We start from the raw sequence: 20,236 nt of genomic DNA on the forward strand, positions 1-20,236 counted from the left end.
GGACAGTGAGGAGGTGGCGGAGAGGGCATATTTTGGCAGATCTGGGTCCAGGCTTCAGAAGGCACTTTGACAAACCCATGCTACCGTACAACTCAAGCCGTGAGAGCTCACCATCTCGAGACATCCCCACGGCAAGGCATTTCTGTAATCGGCAGTGTTGGCAGCGGTTTCTACTGGTTCGATCAATCAAGCAGTTCTTCTGACGAGGACAGGAGTAGGTGGCATTGCTTTGCTGACTCCTCCTGAAAAAGCCCTGCGATTCAGTTATAAAATGCAAAACAGGTTAGTGTCAGTTTGAGCAGTAGGATACCAAAGGCAGTATACCAAGCACCGAGCGGCATTAATATTTAATGGAGAATTAAACTTGTAGCAGAATCATCCAGGAGACCATTAATGAAATTAAAGTCACTTCTTTTTCCTTGAGTAAAATAGATCCCCAGAGCCTAATCCTCTGTCCCTTACACATGCAAAACTTTCTTTAACGTCAGTAGACAATTTCGCTATGAAAGATCAGTTTCCTGTTCTTGGCCTCTGAGGCCCCTGCGATCAAAAGCAATGTGCTTGATGGCACCACACAGAGGGACTTCCCTTTAACCTTTATCTCCAGAACATTTTTAGTACAATAAACACAAAACACTTCCCTGGACTGTCCGGAGTTATGGTACACCGTGGTAATCTCCATCAGCCCGCTTGAATCCATGGCCCTTTTGGCATTTCTCACTCCTTAAGTCCGAATCTACTGTCCCGAGCAGCTAGAGGACACTTGGATGGATTATTCTGGCAGATCAATCAGACTGGGGAACACTACTTCAGCCCCGACAGTTTGGAAGTAGCATGTATTCAGATCATGGCCTTTAAGATTTAACAAATCCCAATCTGAAGCTCATCAAGTTCCTCTCACGTGTCAAGCACTGTTTTGGAAATAAGAGGGTGTACAGAGATGCAGAAGGAGCTACTGACCTCAAGAATTTTATTTCTGGTTGTGTTTTTGCTAATTTCCTGAGCTGGATTCTTTGCTCATTAATTTTCAGTGTTTATTCTTTTCTTAAAGCTTGAAGTTTTCTTTTTAGTTATGTTTAGCAGCATACTATGAAAATACTATATAATATTTGCATTACCATTCAGTTGAATGACATGTTCTAATTTTCAATAGATTTTTTTCTTTAACCCTTTTGTGATTTTGTGATTTTTCTTTTGTGATTTTGTGATCTTTCTTTCTTGCTTGCTTGCTCTCTCTCTCTCTCTTCTTTTCTTTCTTTTTTTGAGACAGGGTCTCACTTTGCAACTTCAAACTGCTGGACTCAAGTGATCCCCCTGCCTCTGCCTTCTGAGGAGCTAGGACTACAGGTGTATGCCACCATGTCCAGCTAATTTTTAAATTTTTTGTAGAGATGGGGGGGTTGGTCTCCTTATGTTGCTCAGGCTGATCTTGAACTCCTGGCCTCAAACAATCCTCTCACTTCAGTCTCCCAAAGTGCTAGGATTATAGACATGAGCTATTGCACCCTGACAGTATATTTCTTAACTTCCAGATAATAGGGAGTTTTGGTTATTGTTTATTGTTGACTTATCTTTCAGTAGTTTTGCAAGCTAGGTAGGTATGCAGAAGAAAAATAAGATAATTAGAGTCATTTCTATGAAGCAGAGCCATGAAGGGTACAAAAGGGAATTACTGTCTTCAAAGCTTTACTGGCGAAGACAGATGACCCCAACAAAGGGGACAAGTGGCTAGAGGGAGGTAAAATCCTGAAGAGTCACAGCATGGTAGGCAAACTGATAAGTTCTCTCATCGAAAGATTTTTCTAGAGGCCAATTTGGTAGTTGTATCAGAATCATTAAAAGTAAGCCTACTCATTGAAGCAGTAATTACTTTTTAAGAAATTTACTTTAAAGGAATATTAAGAACAGTACAAAGATTTTCCTACCAGGGGGGCTCTTCACAACACTATCTGTAATACAAAAAATTTTAGAAAGATCTTCTAAGTATCCAACATCAGTCAATTGAAAGAGTCATATTGTATGTTCATACAATGGAATTCATCAACCACTAAAAATGGTAATTTAGAAATATAATTATTGAGGCAGGGGACAGTAGTTCACCCCCATCCTTACCAAAAATAGAAAAATTAGCCAGGTATGGTGGTGTACACCTGTAGTCCCAGCTACTCGGGAAGCTGAGGCCAGAGGATTGCTTGAGCCCAGGAGTTTGACATTGCAGTGAGCTACGATGACTCCACTGCACTCTCATCTTGGTGACAGGCAAAATCTTGTCTCAAAAAAAAAAAAAAAAAAAAAAAAGCAGTGAAAGAACTAATAATCAAAATTTTTGAGGGGTAAAAAAAGGAACCCATATGTTTTATATAGAAGAAACTTTGGAAAATTATGTCCCAAATTGTTGGCTCTGGTTGGTAGAGCCAATCAGATTTTCATTTTCTTTTTGTTTATCTGTGTTTTGTGATTTTTTTTTTTTCTTATAGTATGCAGGTGGAAAGGTGGATGAGATGAGCTACTTGGGGAGAACAAGCTAGTTCATCTCTCTGTTGTGAAGCTGGGGGCCTTTTAGGTGCACGAAGTTGATGCACGTGACCTCAGTTCCCAGTTCTTTACTTTGGAAAACTAACCTGGGACGGGACAGGGCAGAACCCTGACTCCTGACCCCCTCTCGCTTTTTGCCGAGCTGCTTGCTAACCTCAACAAGGGCAGAGCTGGGGGCTCAGAATTTCAGACCGTCTTTCTGTTGCACTTTAAGTCTATCCTACATCAAGTCTGGCCCCTTCTGTGAAGCAATCTCTCTCTAATCAAAATATCTAAAGCTGTGGGTTTTTTTTTTTTTTTTTTGATTGTTTGTGTGTATCTTTTTCCCCCTGTAAAAGGAAGTGAGAAGCGGCAAAGCTTTCTTTGGGATTTAATGGAGAGAATTCAAGAAAATATAAATGGTCCCAGAGGCAGATAATCCTTAGAAAGCGATAGCAAGAGGTCAGCTGTTGCAGGTATTCATTTTCCTCTGAGACACATAATCTCTGTCAAAGCTGAAAGGGGTTTATCTCTTTCCCGAGACTGTCCCACCACTCAGTGTTTGTCCCCACCGTGGGTCCCAGGATCAGGAGTTTATTTGCTTTCTCTTTAATTGGAGTCAAACTTGTCTGTTTCATATTAAGCCTGTTACAGTTTGTTTTACGATCATTTCTTTCTTTAAATAGGACCAGTCCTTGAGGGCCGCCAAGCTGTCTCCTAGATACCCCTTCTACAGACCGAATCACACCATGCCACCTTTGGTGCTGGGCTCCTTCCCACCTTTGGTATTTCCCAGGAACCTCTTCAATATCTTCCCTGTTTTAGAAAGCCTGTACTCCGGAACTAGGCACAGCTCTTGGATGATGGTGGGGTCATTAAGGAAAAGGATGGCACTTTTTAGTTTCCACTTATTAACTTAATGTCAAACCTCCAGACATGAGGTTCCAGACTGACATCACGGAAGCCACACAGAACCATCGGTCTGAGAGGGCATGAGGATGATGATGATAGATAGATTATCAGTCTTAATGAGTGCTTGTGTTAATCATGTCTTTTTATTCTATATTTTTGAATGCTTTGCTATCTTAGGGCCTTGCAGACCCTGGAGAGACTGCCCTTCCTGGGTCTAGCTAATTCCTACAGATGGCAAGCACCCTGCCCGCAGTATGCCTTTCCTATGCAAACCAACCAAGCAGAGCCCACACCCCAACCACCTCCTTACCAGGCTCTTATACTTCCAACCACTATCCTCCTACCCCAAGCATCCCAGGGCCAGGTACCAGACAACTAGGGACAGCCTCTATGCCCAGCACCCTCTGTAATCATCCCAACTAGCCAATCCTAAAGCTGCTCACCCTGCCTTGCATGTTCCTTCATGTAGAAACCATGACAGATGCTCTTGCCCATGTTTTCCCCTCACCCCTTTGACAGACCCTTGTGCCTCCCCATGTGGCCCCCAGCATGGCGTGCCAGGGATATTGATTCTAGGGATTTGTCAGTATAGTCGTCCCCCCTTATATGGGTTTTTTTTTTTTTGAGACAGAGTCTCACTTTGTTGTCCAGGCTAGAGTGAGTGCCGTGGCGTCAGCCTAGCTCACAGCAACCTCAATCTCCTGGGCTCAAGCGATCCTCCTGCCTCAGCCTCCTGAGTAGCTGGGACTACAGGCATGCGCCACCATGCCCGGCTACTTTTTTATATATATATATATCAGTTGGCCAATTAATTTCTTTCTATTTATAGTAGAGACGGGGTCTCGCTCTTGCTCAGGCTGGTTTTGAACTCCTGACCTTGAGCAATCCGCCCGCCTCGGCCTCCCAAGAGCTAGGATTACAGGCGTGAGCCACAGCGCCCGGCCTATATGGGGTTTTTGCTTTCCAAGTTTCAGTTACCTGTGGTCAACTGTAGTCCCCCAAAATTATGATACTTCAAGAGAGGGAGAGATGCCACATTCACATAACTTTTATTACAGTATATTGTTATCATTGTTCTAGCTTCTTATTGTTGTTGTTAATCTCTTACTGTGACTGATCTATAGATTAAACTTTATCATAGGCATGTATATATAGGAAGAAACATAGCATGCATAGGGTTCAGTACTATCCGAGGCTTTAGGCATCCCCTGAGGTTAAGGGGGACTACTATACAATCAACTTCTTCCTTCATGATAGCCATTTCTGTATCTGTGTGACTTACAATACCTGATTAAAACAGATCCCAGTACCATTAAAACAGTACTTACTATGAAGTTCATGCTTTCTGTATATTGCGACAGTTAATGGTGACAAGGACAATATAGGGCAGGAACTACCACCTCCCCGGATGTAAGGGTGAAGAAACTGAGGCTGAGGGAGGTCCAGTGACTTGCTCAGAGTCGCACTTCTAGCAACAGGCAAAGCCAGGATACGAACTCACATAGTTTAATTCCAGAACTCACACTGCTACCCTTTTTGTTTTTCTGCTTCTCTTGTGTGCCAAAAGAATTCCTCTCTGGTTGTTCTCATAGAGGGCGACCATTAAATTAGGCAGTGTGAAAACACAAGGTATACATGACAAAGTCGCGGGACTGATCTACTCTGAAATTAGTGTTTTCCTTCACATTCGCCCCTTTAGCTGACCCAGGTTGTCACTGCCCAGACATTTCACAAGATTCTCTCTTGCAGCTGCATCTTGATTTGGGTTAGAAGTCCCAGAAGAAAATCAGTCTCATGATTACTCATAATTTTCCCTCATTTCCGACCAGAAGTATGATGCCCCCTTTGCTTCACCTTACTTATTTCCAAATCACTTTGGCTCATTTAAAAAATAAACAAACAAACAGCAAAACTTACTGCAAGAGCACAGAGTCACTATCATTCAAGATGTCTGAGTAATTAAGCCATAAATTGCAAGGCATTCCATATGTGCTTTGTGCAACGGCACTGCGGCTGGAACTAATATCTGGCTTTGGCGCTATCTACTGGGAAGAGGGCTGCGCTTACTCAGACGTCTCAGTTTTGAGGGTTTGCAGGGAGCAAGCAAGCAAGCAGACACACCTTATGCTTCACAACATTATTCATGCCTCAGTTGAGTCAGCTGAACAAATGCCTGCTAAAAAGTTCTGGGCGTGGCATAGCTAGCAACCAGAAAAGAGATCTTTCTTTTGGACTAAGTCAACAGAGTCATGCCCACAAGGAGAGCTATCAAATATCAGGTGAGAGGGGTCAAGTGGCATTATAAGGTGACAGCTGAGAAGGGAGAGACAGGGAAAACCTCCATGACTCAGACAAACACTGAACTTTGCATTTCAGAACGAATGAGGGTTTGGTCGTCATCTTCTTTCTTTAAAACCTGTTCTTTTCTGCATTCCTTGGGGTTTCTCAGGGCTTAAGGGCTTGGGAAATTAAACTGATAAAATACTAAGAGTTAAAGAACACATAAGAGGCAGAAGGATTAGAAGAGAAGAAGAAGGAAAGTAGAAAGTATGGTAGGAACCCTTCTACCTAAAGGTAGTGGGAGTATACTTCTAAGTGAAGACATAGGATCTTGTCCGACTGTGGAACAGTCCCGAAAAAGGACTGTGAAGTGAGCTGAGACATGAATCCCAGAGGTTGAGGAGTCTGAGGCCATACAGAGATCAGAGGCAGCACAAACCAGGGCATGCATGGAGTTTTGGGTGGAATTGAGAAGGTGTGTATTAAAAAGAAAGTGCTGAAGCTGTGAGTTAGCTGGGAAAGATATTAAGTACATAATTTTGCCATTTTATTATTTCTAAAAGATGAGCTTATGAATTACTCCTTTGGCTTTCATAAAACTTCGCTTTTTACGGAAGCTGAAATTCATGGAGATGTGCAAATACAAACATGGTGGGCTTGAGCAGAGAGCCACCATGAATCTCGGGGAGTATATACTTAGTGTGACTGTGGCACACTACCACCACCTAGTGGCAGCACGCTAGCATGCACTCATCACAAATAGAAAATGAGAATCAAACAAACAGACCTTCAAGAGCCTGTTTGAAAGAAGTTGATCAATTATCAGGTCCAGTAGTTTTCAAACAGATGGTGCATCAGAATCACCCATGGAGCTTTGAAACAATACACCTTAACTTTATTGAACCAGAACCTCATGGAGATATAGTCCAGGCCCAGATAGTAGTTTGAACAATATGAAATTGCCATTTTTGAAGGTCAAAGAAGGATGGTCAGTTTTGTATGGTAAATATTTTAACAAAGCTCCCTGAAGACTCTGAATTCCCCTCATTAAGAACCAGAGATCTACTCTAGTTTTCTGCTCTTGGAGATCACAAAAATGAAGCTTCGAATGTTAAATGACTGGTCCAAGATGCCATGGCTGGTGTCAGGGCTGGGACTGAAACTCCAGGGTCCTGATTGTAAGTCCAGTGCCCACTCACTTACACGTCCCTTCTGCAGTGGTGGACTGACCACACTGATGGCACTCAGGCTCTGTTTCCTGACACACAGAGTTCCTGCATGATCACCTTTCGTTTCGGTTTCCACTATCTCAAAGACATCTCTCCAGTGTTTCTTCCAAGTGCCTTTCACTCAGTTTTGTTTCTGATATCCGCCTTCCAATCTCTGAGAAATTCTATTCCCTAATACTTCGTTTAAAAAGCAATAGGGCTGTACACTAGGAATTTGTTCATAGACCCCATGAGGCTGGAGCTCCCCAGGACTGGGGCCAGGCCATCCACGGTGTTCAGGAGAAGGCTCATTCTAGGCTGCGGGAGCTGAGTGCTAAAACTTCAGGAATTCTGTTGTTAAATTCAGTTATTAAATCTGTTATTAAACATTAACTTACTCATTATCCCATCTGATGTTAAAAAACATATATTTTATTATTATTTTACTATTATCCATGTTCTTCAGGTTATTTACATCAATTATATCCGAATGGTAGAAATGCTATATAATAACATGCTACTGTACATCTCTCCTCTACTTTGTATTCAGGGAGATGGCATGTTTGGTAGCTTGAAACTGGCCATGTGCTGGGAGTATTTGCGCCACAGAAACAGGCAAATGCTACAGATAAGGACTTAATGTATTATTTTGCTTATTGTCTAGATTTAAAAAGTGATGAAGAAGGCTGGGTGTGATGGCTCACGCCTGTAATCCTAGCACTTTGGGGGGCCGGGGCAGAAGGATTGCTTGAGGCAAGAAGTTCAAGACCAGCCTGGGTAACATAGCAAGACTCCTCCATCTCTACAAAAAAAAAAAACCAAAACAAACAAACAAAAAAAAACGACAACAACCAGAAAAATCAGCCAGGCATGATGGTACACTCCTGTAGTCCCAGCTACTCCGGAGGCTGGGGCAGGAAGATTGCTTGAGCCCAGGAGTTTGAGGTTGCAGTGAACTATGATGATGCCACTGCACTCTAGCCTAGGTGACAGAGAGAGAGACCTTGTCTCAAAAAAAAAGTGATGAAGAAAATAATAATAATAATAATGCAGATTAAACTTGTATGTCATATCTGTAGCTATCACATTATGAATAGCACAAAAATGAAGGAAATATCCTTTCAGTATTTGAAAACTATTAACTTCAGCAAAGAAGTTGTTCACATCATCACTGATGAATGAGTGAAGTCCCAAAAATGTCTTCGTTGTTTCACTTTCTTCTCATTCATTAATGTCAATGAAATATCAACCAACACTCATGTTGGAACTATACAGTCTACCGTCCACTGCAACCACAGGTATGGATGAGAGTTCAGCAGAAACCAATGAGAGCACTCAGTGAAAATCATTTCTCTGTATGAAATTTACAAAAGAATATTTGTATATCTTCTTATTGTTGGTAAATTGAGTGAACTATGTGAAATCAGATCAGTGGAATAGACGGCAGAGTTAAGCACATATATACAGACACTTTTTGTTTCCAGAGAGCCTGTTGTTCAGCACTTACTAGCACAGGGCTGGATGGGACCCAGTCCTTGCCGGTCCCCAGTTCCCCACCTGGTTGTCCAAATGAATCTGCCCCACTGTGGATATGCATTTACCCAACCTTGCAGTTTGGCCTTCTAGAGGCCCCACACCTTTACCTCTACCCACACGAATTCCAAAAATTTTAGTTCAATGTTTGTTTTTTTTTTTACTTTCTAGAACAGAATATATCTTGACCCACTGCTCATTTCCAGCCTTATCTCCTCCCATGTTTTCTTGCCCAGTGACAGGCACTGCCTTCCCCCTGTCACTCAAGGCAGGAAGATGGGCTTCATCTCATCTCTGCCTCCTCCCCACCCACATCCAAGCAGTCACCGAATTAGGCCACTTCTTGCCACCTTCCTATAATATTTCTCTGATCCATCTACTTTTCTCCACCTTTACTGTAATTTTCTTCAGCTCCCATGCCCATCATCTCTTGAATTGGTTATTACACAGCCTCCCACCTGGGATCTCTGTTTCCATCCTCACTCCCTCCAATCCACGTCCCATTGTCACTAAAGATCTCTTTCTGGAACAAACTGACCGAGTCAATTCCCTCCTTGCCAGCCCTCAAAGGCTCTCGGTGAGGATCAGGTGGTGACCACCTGTCCAGGCATCTCTCTCCCGTATTCAGTCCCCTTCTCAAAGTCACATTCCGGCCAAGCCTAAGCTCCTGTGCTCACGGTTCCCCAGAGGAACCCTTTCCCAGCCACTTCCTGGAAACGGTCTCCTTCCCTTCAGGATTCGCTAGGATATAGTCACTTTCTCTGGGAACCTTCTTTGACCTTGCCCTCCCAAAGCGGGTTGAGGTGCCCCTCCCATGTGTACTCTGAAAACCCATATTGATTCCCTCCTGGACTGTGCCTTGCTGAGCCATTTATCTCTCTCTCCTACAGACTGCCTTGTTTCTTTGTTTCCTGTAGCTCACCCAACACTTAGAGAAGTCAACAAATTCCTATAGAAAGAATGAGCAGAGGAAAACATGATGGTAGGGATAAAAACAGTGGTGACAATCCTATGCTAAGCACCTACTCTATACGAGCCACTGGGTAGGACTCTTTGCAAACATTATGTGCAATGCAGCCTGTAACTTGCAAAGTAGGTATTTTTACATCTGCTTTTAGCAAATGAGAAAACTAAAGCGAAGAGAGGTTAAGCCATGTGTCCAAAGTGTCATGTGGCAGATAAAGGGTTTGAATTCCTGAATCATAGGTGCAGCTTATTCCAAAGGCCGTAGACTTCTTCATTTATTTATCTTGTTTTATTTGAATTTTTTTTTTTTTTTGAGATGAGGGTCTTCCCCTGTCACCCAGGCTGGAGTTCGGGGGTGCAATGATAGCTCACTGTAGCCTCAAACTCCTGGGCTCAAGCGATCCTACCACCTCAGCCTTCCCAGTAGCTGGGACTACAGGTGTGTGCCACCAAATCCTGCTAAAAAAAAGGCCATGGATTTCTTAATGCACCACCTAAAAAGTACTGAGACACACACGTAGGGCAGATCAAACCAAAATAAAAGATAAACAACAAAACAAAACAAACAAGCAAAGAACAACTTTTTGCTTCTGTACTCCAAAGTTCCATACCAGGTTTCTGTATAGGTAGGAAAACACTCATTTGCTAGATATACTTAGAAAGCTTTGAAATATACATGGCACACCCTATTGGAGTTATTAATGGTTTTGCCCAGGAGTGTGGGCCGGCCCTCCTCTGGCCTGTGGGTGTGGCTGGAGGTGCTCAGGGCATCTCACTCTGAGGGGTCCCCTCCTGCATGGGGCTCCTTCTCAGTGAAGCACAGGCTGAAATGCTGATCTGATGTTTGGTCTTTTGACAATTTTCACTTAATGAATTGATTCCTACAGTTCATTAACATACCCACTTCCACTTCTGTATACACATATGTCTTAATTAGCTGCTCATTGGCTGTTTAATTACAAGAAAACAGCTGACAGCTGCCTTGCTGAATTCTAATGGCAGACGCTTTGGAACGGCTACACATTTGCTTTTGACAACCGAGATTTATTCATAACTCTGTGATTTATTGTGAATGCTCACATGCCTGCCCAAATTATTGTATTTTCCAATACAACTAAAATTTTGGAATTTGGGGGACCGTTGAAAGGGGGCGTATGTCTACCTTGGATTCTATTTCTGAAGATCAGAGGATCCTATATGTAAAAGGATGCACCATGTCACAGTTTTATTTGTCTTGGGAACTTTCTGTTGACAGTGTTCAGAAGCATGGGGGTGAGGAAGAAGAAATACCTTTGGACACATGTGGGCAGATAATAAAGTATCTGATAAAGGGGGAAAAGAGGATAACCGTCAACATAATTTGATTGAGGAGTAAAAGGAAGGGCATGCAATAGATTACAATCAGGGAGAGGAAGAGGTAGAGGAAATGATGAAATGAAAATTGGTGGGGGGCAGGAATGAGAGTCTCCAAAGGAGCAAATGAGGAAGAAAATTTGTTCTTTAGAAAGAACAGGCAGCCTCATTCACAGAAGTTAGCTGGGATGGCCCCACACTCATACATCTGGCAGCAATAAATCACGAATATTCAGCTCTCCTGAACTACTCTCTTGTTCAATAATGACTGGCCTCCCTGCAGAATTGTATGTGCAAATGATCTCTGATTAAAGCTGAACTCATGTGTCACATTCGGTAAGTGTGGATGTCTGCTTTCGACTATGCCTTGCACTCAGATCCAATCCAAGGGAACACATTCGGCAACAGTCGTTCCCAAGCTAGCATGACAGACCTGTCCCGAGCCTGGCTCTTATGTTACGGCCCAATCTACAAACATGGCCTTGAGCCCAGTATCTTCCGTGAGCCAAGGAAGGGAAGTAGTTACTGAGACATGATTAAGACCGAAACAACCAAATAAAAAATTTTTAAATATCTGAATCATCTTGGTGCCAATTGGGGTTTAATACATCCCTACCACTTGCATTTCATCATAGGACTGGAAGATTTGGCTGAACAAAAATTTCTGCTTATCGCCTGTATATAACAGAACTGAAACTTTGACATCATAAGGATGCAATAGCAGTTTGTCCTACCCCAAGACTAATTTTCATTTTAAATGGCTAGCTCTAATACTGCAGCCAGGTGTTATAAAGCATTAGAATAAAAAAGTTGATCATGAATGTATCCATGCTGAAAAGTAGACAGAATTGTTTCAGGGCTAGTGACATCTCACAACTGAAATAAAAATATTAGAATCCTCTAAAAAGACAATTTGGGCCTAAAAGAAACATTCATGGAAATTTCTTTTTAACCTAAAACATAAAAAACTCCAGAAGTTGCTTTAACTATTTTAGGGGAAAAATATATACTATATACTCTAGATATTTTTTAAAAGGCTTTTTTGTTGTCAATTTAAGAAAATATATTTGTTAATGCAAAGAAATTATCCCAAATGCTGTCTTTACTGGGTAGAAGAGGAAAGCTTTGCATAGGATATCATCTTAAATGTACTGACTGATGACTAAGTATTTGACAAATGAATGCTACTCTGTTTCTAGACTTATTAACAGCATAGGGTCTTAAACATAATCAGAAACCAATTCACTAACCTCAATACTGGATTGCACATTATCATTAAGAAACTTATAGTTAAAAGTGTAGAGCCAAAAAGTCTAAAAGGATGAAAAATCTTTTGTGTGTGTGTGTGTGTGTGTATATATCTTGAGATAAACTTTTTATCTTCATTATAAATTTTTATCTTCATTATTTGAGTAGCCACTATACCTCATGACAAAGTCAGGAACTGAAGTTGAATGGCAAACAAGATCTTTTCTCAAAAAAAAAAAAAAAAAAAAACTTTAACCAATGATCATCTTTCTCTTAATGCTTCCCATTTATAGTCACTTTGAAGACTGAACCTTAACCCTAACATCTACAGCCTATAGTGTTATTTCTGCTGGCATGTCCCATAACCTGGTCTCTCCTGCCTGGCAGGCCTGCCTCAGCTTACCTTATACCCTCTCTTCGTGCTCACCCAAGGCTAGGACTAAATTTTGTTAACCCCTTACAGGCCTGGATTCTAACTAACATGTGTTCTTCTGAGATGCAACATCCAGGGCTTGAGCTGTGCCAGTACGTTGTTCTTTCGTTCTTTCAAAAGAACAATTAAAATGCCTTTATAATAAAAACCTTGCCAAAATGGAGTCCTTAAAAATTTGGGGATGGTGTCCCTGTCTACCTGGATCTTCCACTTTGCACAGAAAGTGAGGCTTTGCTTCAGTCAAACTGGGTTACGTGCTGTTCCCTGAATACAACCAAGACTGCCCTATTTCCTATTTCAGCCATTCCTTGCTCTCCCTCCTCCCCAGCCCAGAATGTCCTCCCATTCCTCCTCTGTTGGACAAATCCTTCTGCAGCCCCAGCCCACTGCTGGTTCCTCCTCTGTGTAACCCTGCTAGGCTACTCTCCTCTAAGCCACCTATACGTCGTGCTTCTTGTGTATATCATAGATTGTGGCCCTACTCCATTATTTAGTTCTCACCTTGCTATTTCACTTTCCCTATGCAGGACTCATCTCTATGGCTAGACTATAAACTGCTGGAGGGAAGGATTAGGTCTTACACAGTGCCTGGCCCCAAGGGAATGCTCGTATTGCTGCTGTTTTTATTGGCAGATTCTACATAACAAATTGCACATGGTCATAGCAAATAGGACTGGACCCACAGTTGTCCAGGAAATAATATCTGACCGTACAGAGCTGCATTACCAAGCCACTAAGCAGTTTGGCTAGTAAGGACAATAACAACAGCCAACACTTAGGAAGTGCTTGTTCCGTGCCTGGCACTCTTCTGCGTGTTTTACTGAAATGCACATGATAACCCTGCAAGGCAGCAACAATTGCTATCCTCATTTTACAGATGGGGAAACTGAGGCACAGAGCGGTGGAGTAGGTGCTCGAGCTGGTAAATAGCAGAGCTGGCATTTCAAACCAGGCAGTGAGGTCCCAGAGTCAAAGCATAAGCATGGCACAAAACAGTCTATCTACGGATAGTAAAGGTGACAGGAGAGGCTGAGCTGGGAACAAGAGAAAGCGCTTCCAAAACTTCTGCCATTTTTGCTGTTCACATGCAATGTTTAACAAATATGTGGTAAAATAACTATTTCAGTAATTAAACAGGTTCTCTAGTTTCTTATGGTTTCAGGTTGTTGATTTTAAAATGCAATTTAAAATACATTTACAAAATGACTAGCTCAGAAAATGACTCAGTTACTTTTTTCCTCTCATTGGATATCTATCTGATATGTCTAATTAGAAATTTTCCTTATGTCTAATTCTACTATCCCAGAGATACATGATTTACAGTTGGGCATGATATAACCACCTTCCCCTGGTTAGAACACGATAAATAATTAACACCAATGGCAAAAAAATAGAAGTCTCTTGACTTTACCATAACTAGGAATAGAAATGTTATTTACAGCAGAGAGAAACTATAATGCATAACAAATAGTATATGCATCAAATATAAACACATAACATGGTACAAGTTTCTGACTGGGCATAGGCCCGATCTGTAAATAAAATGACATTTTAATTGTTTTGTGGTTTTCTTTGTACAAAGCCAATAGAGCAGAGGGATAGAACAACAGATAATCGAAAAACCAGTTTTGCACTGAGGCTATATTCGGACAAGATCTAGAGGGGAACTTAGAAATATGACAACTGTGGAATAATAGCTGCCCTTCATTTTCCTGTGTTTTTTTTTTTTTTTTTTGTCATGGTAAATATTAGGGGTAGAAAGAAAAAAAAATGCACGTTGTTTGTGCCTAGGCAAACACAGTGAGTCTCAGACACTCAATTCAGGTTTTGCTTAATAGCATGTTGTTCATCTTCCAAGCTGTTGGGGTATTTCACATGCAGTAACCCCTACGCTGCTCTTCCCCCAGACTCAATTCCTAGACAATCTCTTCCACTTGCCTTATAAAACTACAGGGAGCATCACTGGCAGACTCAGAGGAAGTGATGAGTTTTTTGGGCAGAAGGAAGGGATGAGTAGTGAGCTGGTGTCCAGGATGCACCCAAGGACACTGTGCATTTAAGAAAACACCACCGAGGTGATGTGCAATGCACAAAAATCACATTTGCTTAGAGCTCCTAGTAGGCAAGCGCTGCTGTCTATATACCCTTCATGGAGACAGGCAATGGCATTTCTGCCAGGGTCCCAGCTTTGGAGGGGCGAACGCAGAGAGGGTGAGGGTGAAAGGCAACAGCTGCCCAGACCCACCAGCCAGATCAACTCCAAAAATCAAAAAGAGTGACAGCTGCCGAGGGCAGATCACTCTCTCCCTTACATCCTGGGATGGGGGTGGGCCAGGCAGTTTATTTCATTTTGTTTTATTTTCCTTATTTAATCGGTTAATTAATTTTTGAGGAGGAGGGCAGATTGAGGAAGTAAAAGGGCATAATTTTCTTTTTCTTGATAATCAAGAACTTGAGGCCTGGAGGTTACCATAGAGATGAATAATTCAAAATCCCCTTTAAATAGCAAGCTCCCCACTCCGTAGGTGATATTTAAAAAAAAAAAATGTATTAAGTGAGTTTGCTGGTGTGCAGACATCTCAAGCTTCAATAAGGTGGAGTCACAGGAAGCATTTGTACACGTACAAATTAGGAAATGTTATGGTGATTAATAGTAAAACAAAGCATTAAGGAAATTATGAGGTTAATTTCCTTGAAGTCTCTCAGTAGTTGTGTCTGTAGGTGATTTTGTATTTTATGACATTGTATTTTCTCATTTCGCTAAAGGAAAGCTACCCGAATTCATGGATTTTATTTTTCTGCCTCATCCCCCAAAAGCCTTAGGGCTAATTCCGGCCTGGTTGTACCAGTCGGCTGTCTCAGAGGCCTCCTGCATGTGTAAGTAGCTTCTCTCCTGTTTATTTTGCACTGTTTTACCCTGTGAGCTGTCTCAAGGCCCTTCCAATATAAGCATGAAGATTTAAATCTTAATAAATTGGAATTTGAGTAACAGGCAGTCTGGGTTTTGGGGAGGTCTTGAATTATTAGGATAAACGTATCCATTTCCCTGTTGCACATTATGTATGTGCTGTATATATTGCCCCATGATCAAGGTCAGTACTAATAAAAATAGGAACAAAAGCAATAATAATGATATTATTTAGGTTTAAGTAGCACTTTTCCATTTGTAAAGACTTTTATTTATAGCTTCTCACTTTATTCTTGGAATAGTCCTAAAAAATAGGAGGGATAGGTGTTATACCCACTTTATAGATGAAGAAACTGAGTCACAAAAAGATTAAGACATGCCCAAAATAATATGGACAAGTGGTGCCACCGGCACTAGAACGCAGTTCTTCCTAACTGCCTTCCCATAATTTGGCCAGATGTATTAACATCTGTGTGCCAACAATAAGACTCAATCACATTCCAATTAAACATATCGGAAATACCTTTTTATGAAGCTTATAACATCACAGAAGTCTGGAGTCATCTCTTTAAAAAAAAAAAAAGATAACCAAAGAGATTGCTCATCAATTCAATCAACTCTGAGATTGGAAGTGACAAACATAAACAACACTCAAATATGTTTCTCTAATCTCCTGTTATTTTGAAGGAGTAAAAAAATATAGAACTTCCTTAATTGTAATTTAACACCAAAATATTTATGCTGTCCTGTCATGTCTCATCACTCAAAATTCCAGGGAGTTGGCTTTTTAGACATAGTAGAATTAAAAAAATAAAAATCACAAGGATACATTCTCACATTAATAGAAACAACAACAATTAGAAAGGCTTACCTTGCAGCCTTCACATGTAATGACACCATAATGGATTCCTGATGATTTGTCTCCACAGATCTTGCATGGAATAATTTCAATTTGAGCTGCAACAGAAGCACGCAACCAGTTAATTACATTTTCTTTTAAACACCTTATAAAAGCGTTCCCTGATCAGCATTTGTATAGTGAAAACTAATAACCTGCTAAACATTATACTGCATTAACTATTCATTGCTGAACTGTGAGGGTCCCCCTAGAGCCCTGGACTAAATTATGGCTGCTCGTTATATAATAGCTTTCGGGTTATTAAAATGGGTCATTTGAGAAGGTGTTTAAGAACCCACAAGAAGACTGGAATCAGCATTTCAAAGCCTTCAAGAACTGGAGAGCTCGCAGTTTAGGCCTCAGAGCAAAGCGGATACCAAAATGTTTCCTCCGATCTCATTTTCCATCATTATTTTTAAAAGGTCATAAATCTGTCTTGGCTGAGCGCTGAGCATTGTAGCTGGACTGCTAGGGGACTGGCAGAGAGAAGTACACTCCAGAAAGTCACGTCTACTTAGGAAAATGATTCAATTCAAAATATTAATAAGTTACATACGATGGTAAGTTAAGAATTCCTTACTCATCTTTTTTTTTTTTTTAAATTAACGTAGCGGCCGTGTGTTATAAAAATTAGTCCGTTTTGCATACGATCAAAACCTTTCAACCCTAAAGCTAACGTCCTGTCTGGATTTAATAAGGATGAATCCTGACAAATAGGCTATGTCGCTTCCGAGTTCTTTATGTTGGGAATTGATTTCCTGGGAAAGCGAGCCTGTGTGTCCACCTAATCGATTACTTAAAGATGCCTCCAGTTGGAAGCGTAGCCAAATAAGTAACATATATTACACCAAAGTTCTCAAATATGACAAAGCACATTTCCAAGTAAACACATTATATCTTGAATAGAGTTAAAAAGAGCATAATTCAGGATTTAAAAAAATGAACTGAAGGAATAGAATCATTAGGCAAAAGAAGGTGCTTGGATCACCTATTAAACAGGATTTCTATGTGAAAAAATGACCAATGTGCTGAGCTGTGCAGACCAGATGGCAATGGTCACCAGTTTACCTGGAATGCTCCATTATGCTAGATTTATTTTCCATGGTTTTCACTACTGAATATCATGTCAGATTATTCATTAAATTATACACAATCGCAAGTGCCCGAGTCTATTTCATTCTTATACAGCCCCTAGCTAGCCTAATGCCTTATGCAGAGCAATGACTTTGTCCAAGGAATATGTTGCATGATACAAGTAACACACATATACACACAGCTCACTCTCTCTTCTAATGTAGTCCCATATCCTGGGATAATTCCACAACCGCTTACTTTGGATTTGATGTGATGTCGTATTCAATACTTAGAAAGGGCACACGTGAAACTACTGGATTTAACCCCATTATAAACCATGTGTGATGCTAACTCCCTTTCCCGGGGCCCAGTATAAGTACGGTGGTGACTTCTAGGGAGAGCAAGCTATTCTAGAAGGAGGGTCTTTTTCTTAAGAATAATTTTTTACTGCTGCCATACTGAATTTCTTTGCTTATCCAGATTTAGAGATTGTTCAAAATCTCACATCCAATGTATTTTCCATAATTTGGAGGCTTTCTAATACCCCAGTCGTGGTGACTTGGTATACTGATAGGTATATTCTGAGTTATGCAACTTAATAAGTTTAAGGTTGCATTTAACAAAAGCTGTCACTTGCAAATCTCCTCATGTTAGCGCCTGGCTTGATTTCCTCAAGAAAAGTCATTTATGAAATATGAAATCTAATAACCCCTCTTAATGGCTCGTCCAATATCTTTAATATTGTCAAGAGAAAGGTTTGTGCTTACTGATCGTCTGCAACTCAAGAGTTATGGGAAAATGCCTAACGTTTTTCCAAGGTTCACAAAAGCCAAGTGGAGGTAGAAAAATTCTGAAAGGAAGTATATCAGCTGAGAGTTGCTGCCTGGATTTTCCCCACATGAATTAACTAGTCTATAATGAGAACCGGCGTCCCCAACCCTGACCCATAGGAATAGAATAATTAGGCAACACCAAGTGCTTCAACCACCTATTGCATGGAATTCATATGTGAAATAAAGAAGACCTACTTGGAGCTGTTTCTGCTTACTTCTTACCTCAAGCTGTAATCACAGAAATTAGGGATAAGCAAACCTCTTTGGGCCCTATAGTTTAAGTCAGCATCAAAACTATCTGACACGATTAAAGCAACACTAATGCTGAACCTGGGCCTTCCAAGAGTTGGCTTTATTTCCTCCTAACAATGGGGAGATCAAGCATATCTATTTAGTCCTTTATTAAGAATACGAAGGCCCTGGGCGGGGTGTATGGGGAACACTGAGTCAAACTGCATCTGCATCACGCTGCAAATGACATACGGTATTGCCGCTGCTTTGTCCGCGTGGATTTGTAGTGGATTACTAATGAGAAGTGAAGTGATGAGCTTTAAGGCTATGACCAAAATGCTGTCTGGCATGGAGGTCTGCTCACGACGGGGGTGGCCTTGCTCCCGGCACTTCTGCCCTTGGAACAGCTCAAGGCCCTGCTGGGGGAGGTGGGGTGCAGGTGGAGAGCAGTTGTGGCACAGACCCAGAGTTTGGTGCTGCTGTGACACAGGACAGTGGCCCAGAGAGCAAGCATTTGCAGATTGGAGCAGGACACTTCCTCAATCCTGCATTTAATCCATCAATGCACAAAAGCCTTCCCCATCCCCCTTATAGGCAATTTACAGAATTCAAATGAATCAATGGGGGAAACACACGCACACACACACACACACACACACACACACACGGAAAAAAAAAACGTAGTCAATGCCTTGCAAATTTTCCAAAAGGCAGGCAGTTTAGTCCCGTGAATTTAGGTGTTCAGTCCAACGAGAAGAAAAGGACAAAAATCCCTTTGCCCCTTTTCCTTCCATCCCTCAGGCTTTCCCATTTTCTACCAGGCAGTGAGTGTTGTGTCTTCTCAAAATAATCTTCTTTTAACACAAATTATGAGTCTTGGCCCATATATACGCTGCACGCATTAACTCAGCCAGCGTTTCAAAGGATGAGTTCTGTCAGACACCACTACAGTCAACGTTCACAAGTATATTGATTAAATTAGCCCACATACATATTCATCCCAGCAAAGAGGTTTATTGTGTAGTGGAATATCTGAAGCAAGACGCGCACATTATAATCATGAATTGGCTCCACAATGAACAATCTTGCTATGAAAAATTCTAATTTGCCCACATTTTCAGCTCTATTGCCTAAATAATTTGCTCTCTCATGCACCCTACGTAATTCAAGCAGCTCTCCACACCTGCAGAGGCGAATTTCTGCAGTTTCAAGGAGCTGACAACAAGTGGCAGCGGGCGTCAGGGAAGCCTGGGATGCCAGCGAGCTAATTAGCCAAGTGGTCCTCGGGCTGGGGCTGCCATTCAGCCTCGTACCTCCATAAAAGTTTGCTTTTTAATTATAACAGGAACAAGAACACGCCGCACTGGCATTCTTAAGACCTCATTTCTTCATCAGGATCTAGCTTGCAAGATATCTGGGTTCAGAGAACAATGCCTGTTCTCCCAAAGAATTAAAAAAAAAATAACATGGTACAAGAGAGTCGCCCACTATTTCATTCTGTGGGTGAGCAGTAGGCTCTTGATAATAATCTAATAGATTTGTAATAATCAATAGTACTGAAAATGTATGTGTGCTTATAACCTGTCAGACATAATCTCACTCCTGCAATACCCTAGGAGGAAGGTATCACTGATTATTATTAGTGTCGCCATCATCACTGTCCGCATTTTTGAGCCGAGAAAACTGAGGCTCAGAAAGGCTCGAGGCCCTGTCAAATTCAGAAAGCTAGGAAGTGGTAAGGCTGGGATTTGAACACGTTTTGTCTTTTGGTCTAACAAAAGTTGAGGGCTTGCCCCCCCCACCTACCCCGCGCCCCTTCTCACCTTACCACACCGACAAGCTAAC

The 20,236-nt window shown here is 41.5% G+C and overlaps 1 protein-coding gene across 2 annotated transcripts in view; it reads right to left on the reverse strand.

Moving 5' to 3' along the window:
- RORA (RAR related orphan receptor A) overlaps positions 1 to 20,236 on the reverse strand; it is a 697,613-nt gene that overhangs the window by 23,115 nt on the left and 654,262 nt on the right. For both annotated transcript variants that reach the window (XM_020286044.2, XM_012782993.3), the window contains 2 exons: positions 16,227 to 16,312; positions 112 to 253 (listed from right to left, as the gene is read on the reverse strand). In XM_020286044.2, coding sequence (XP_020141633.1) covers positions 112 to 253; positions 16,227 to 16,312 — 228 coding nt within the window. The remainder of the gene's footprint in view (positions 1 to 111; positions 254 to 16,226; positions 16,313 to 20,236) is intronic.

The sequence above is a fragment of the Microcebus murinus genome, chromosome 6 (genome assembly GCF_040939455.1).
Source record: "Microcebus murinus isolate Inina chromosome 6, M.murinus_Inina_mat1.0, whole genome shotgun sequence".
Classification (NCBI taxonomy): Eukaryota; Metazoa; Chordata; class Mammalia; order Primates; family Cheirogaleidae; genus Microcebus; species Microcebus murinus.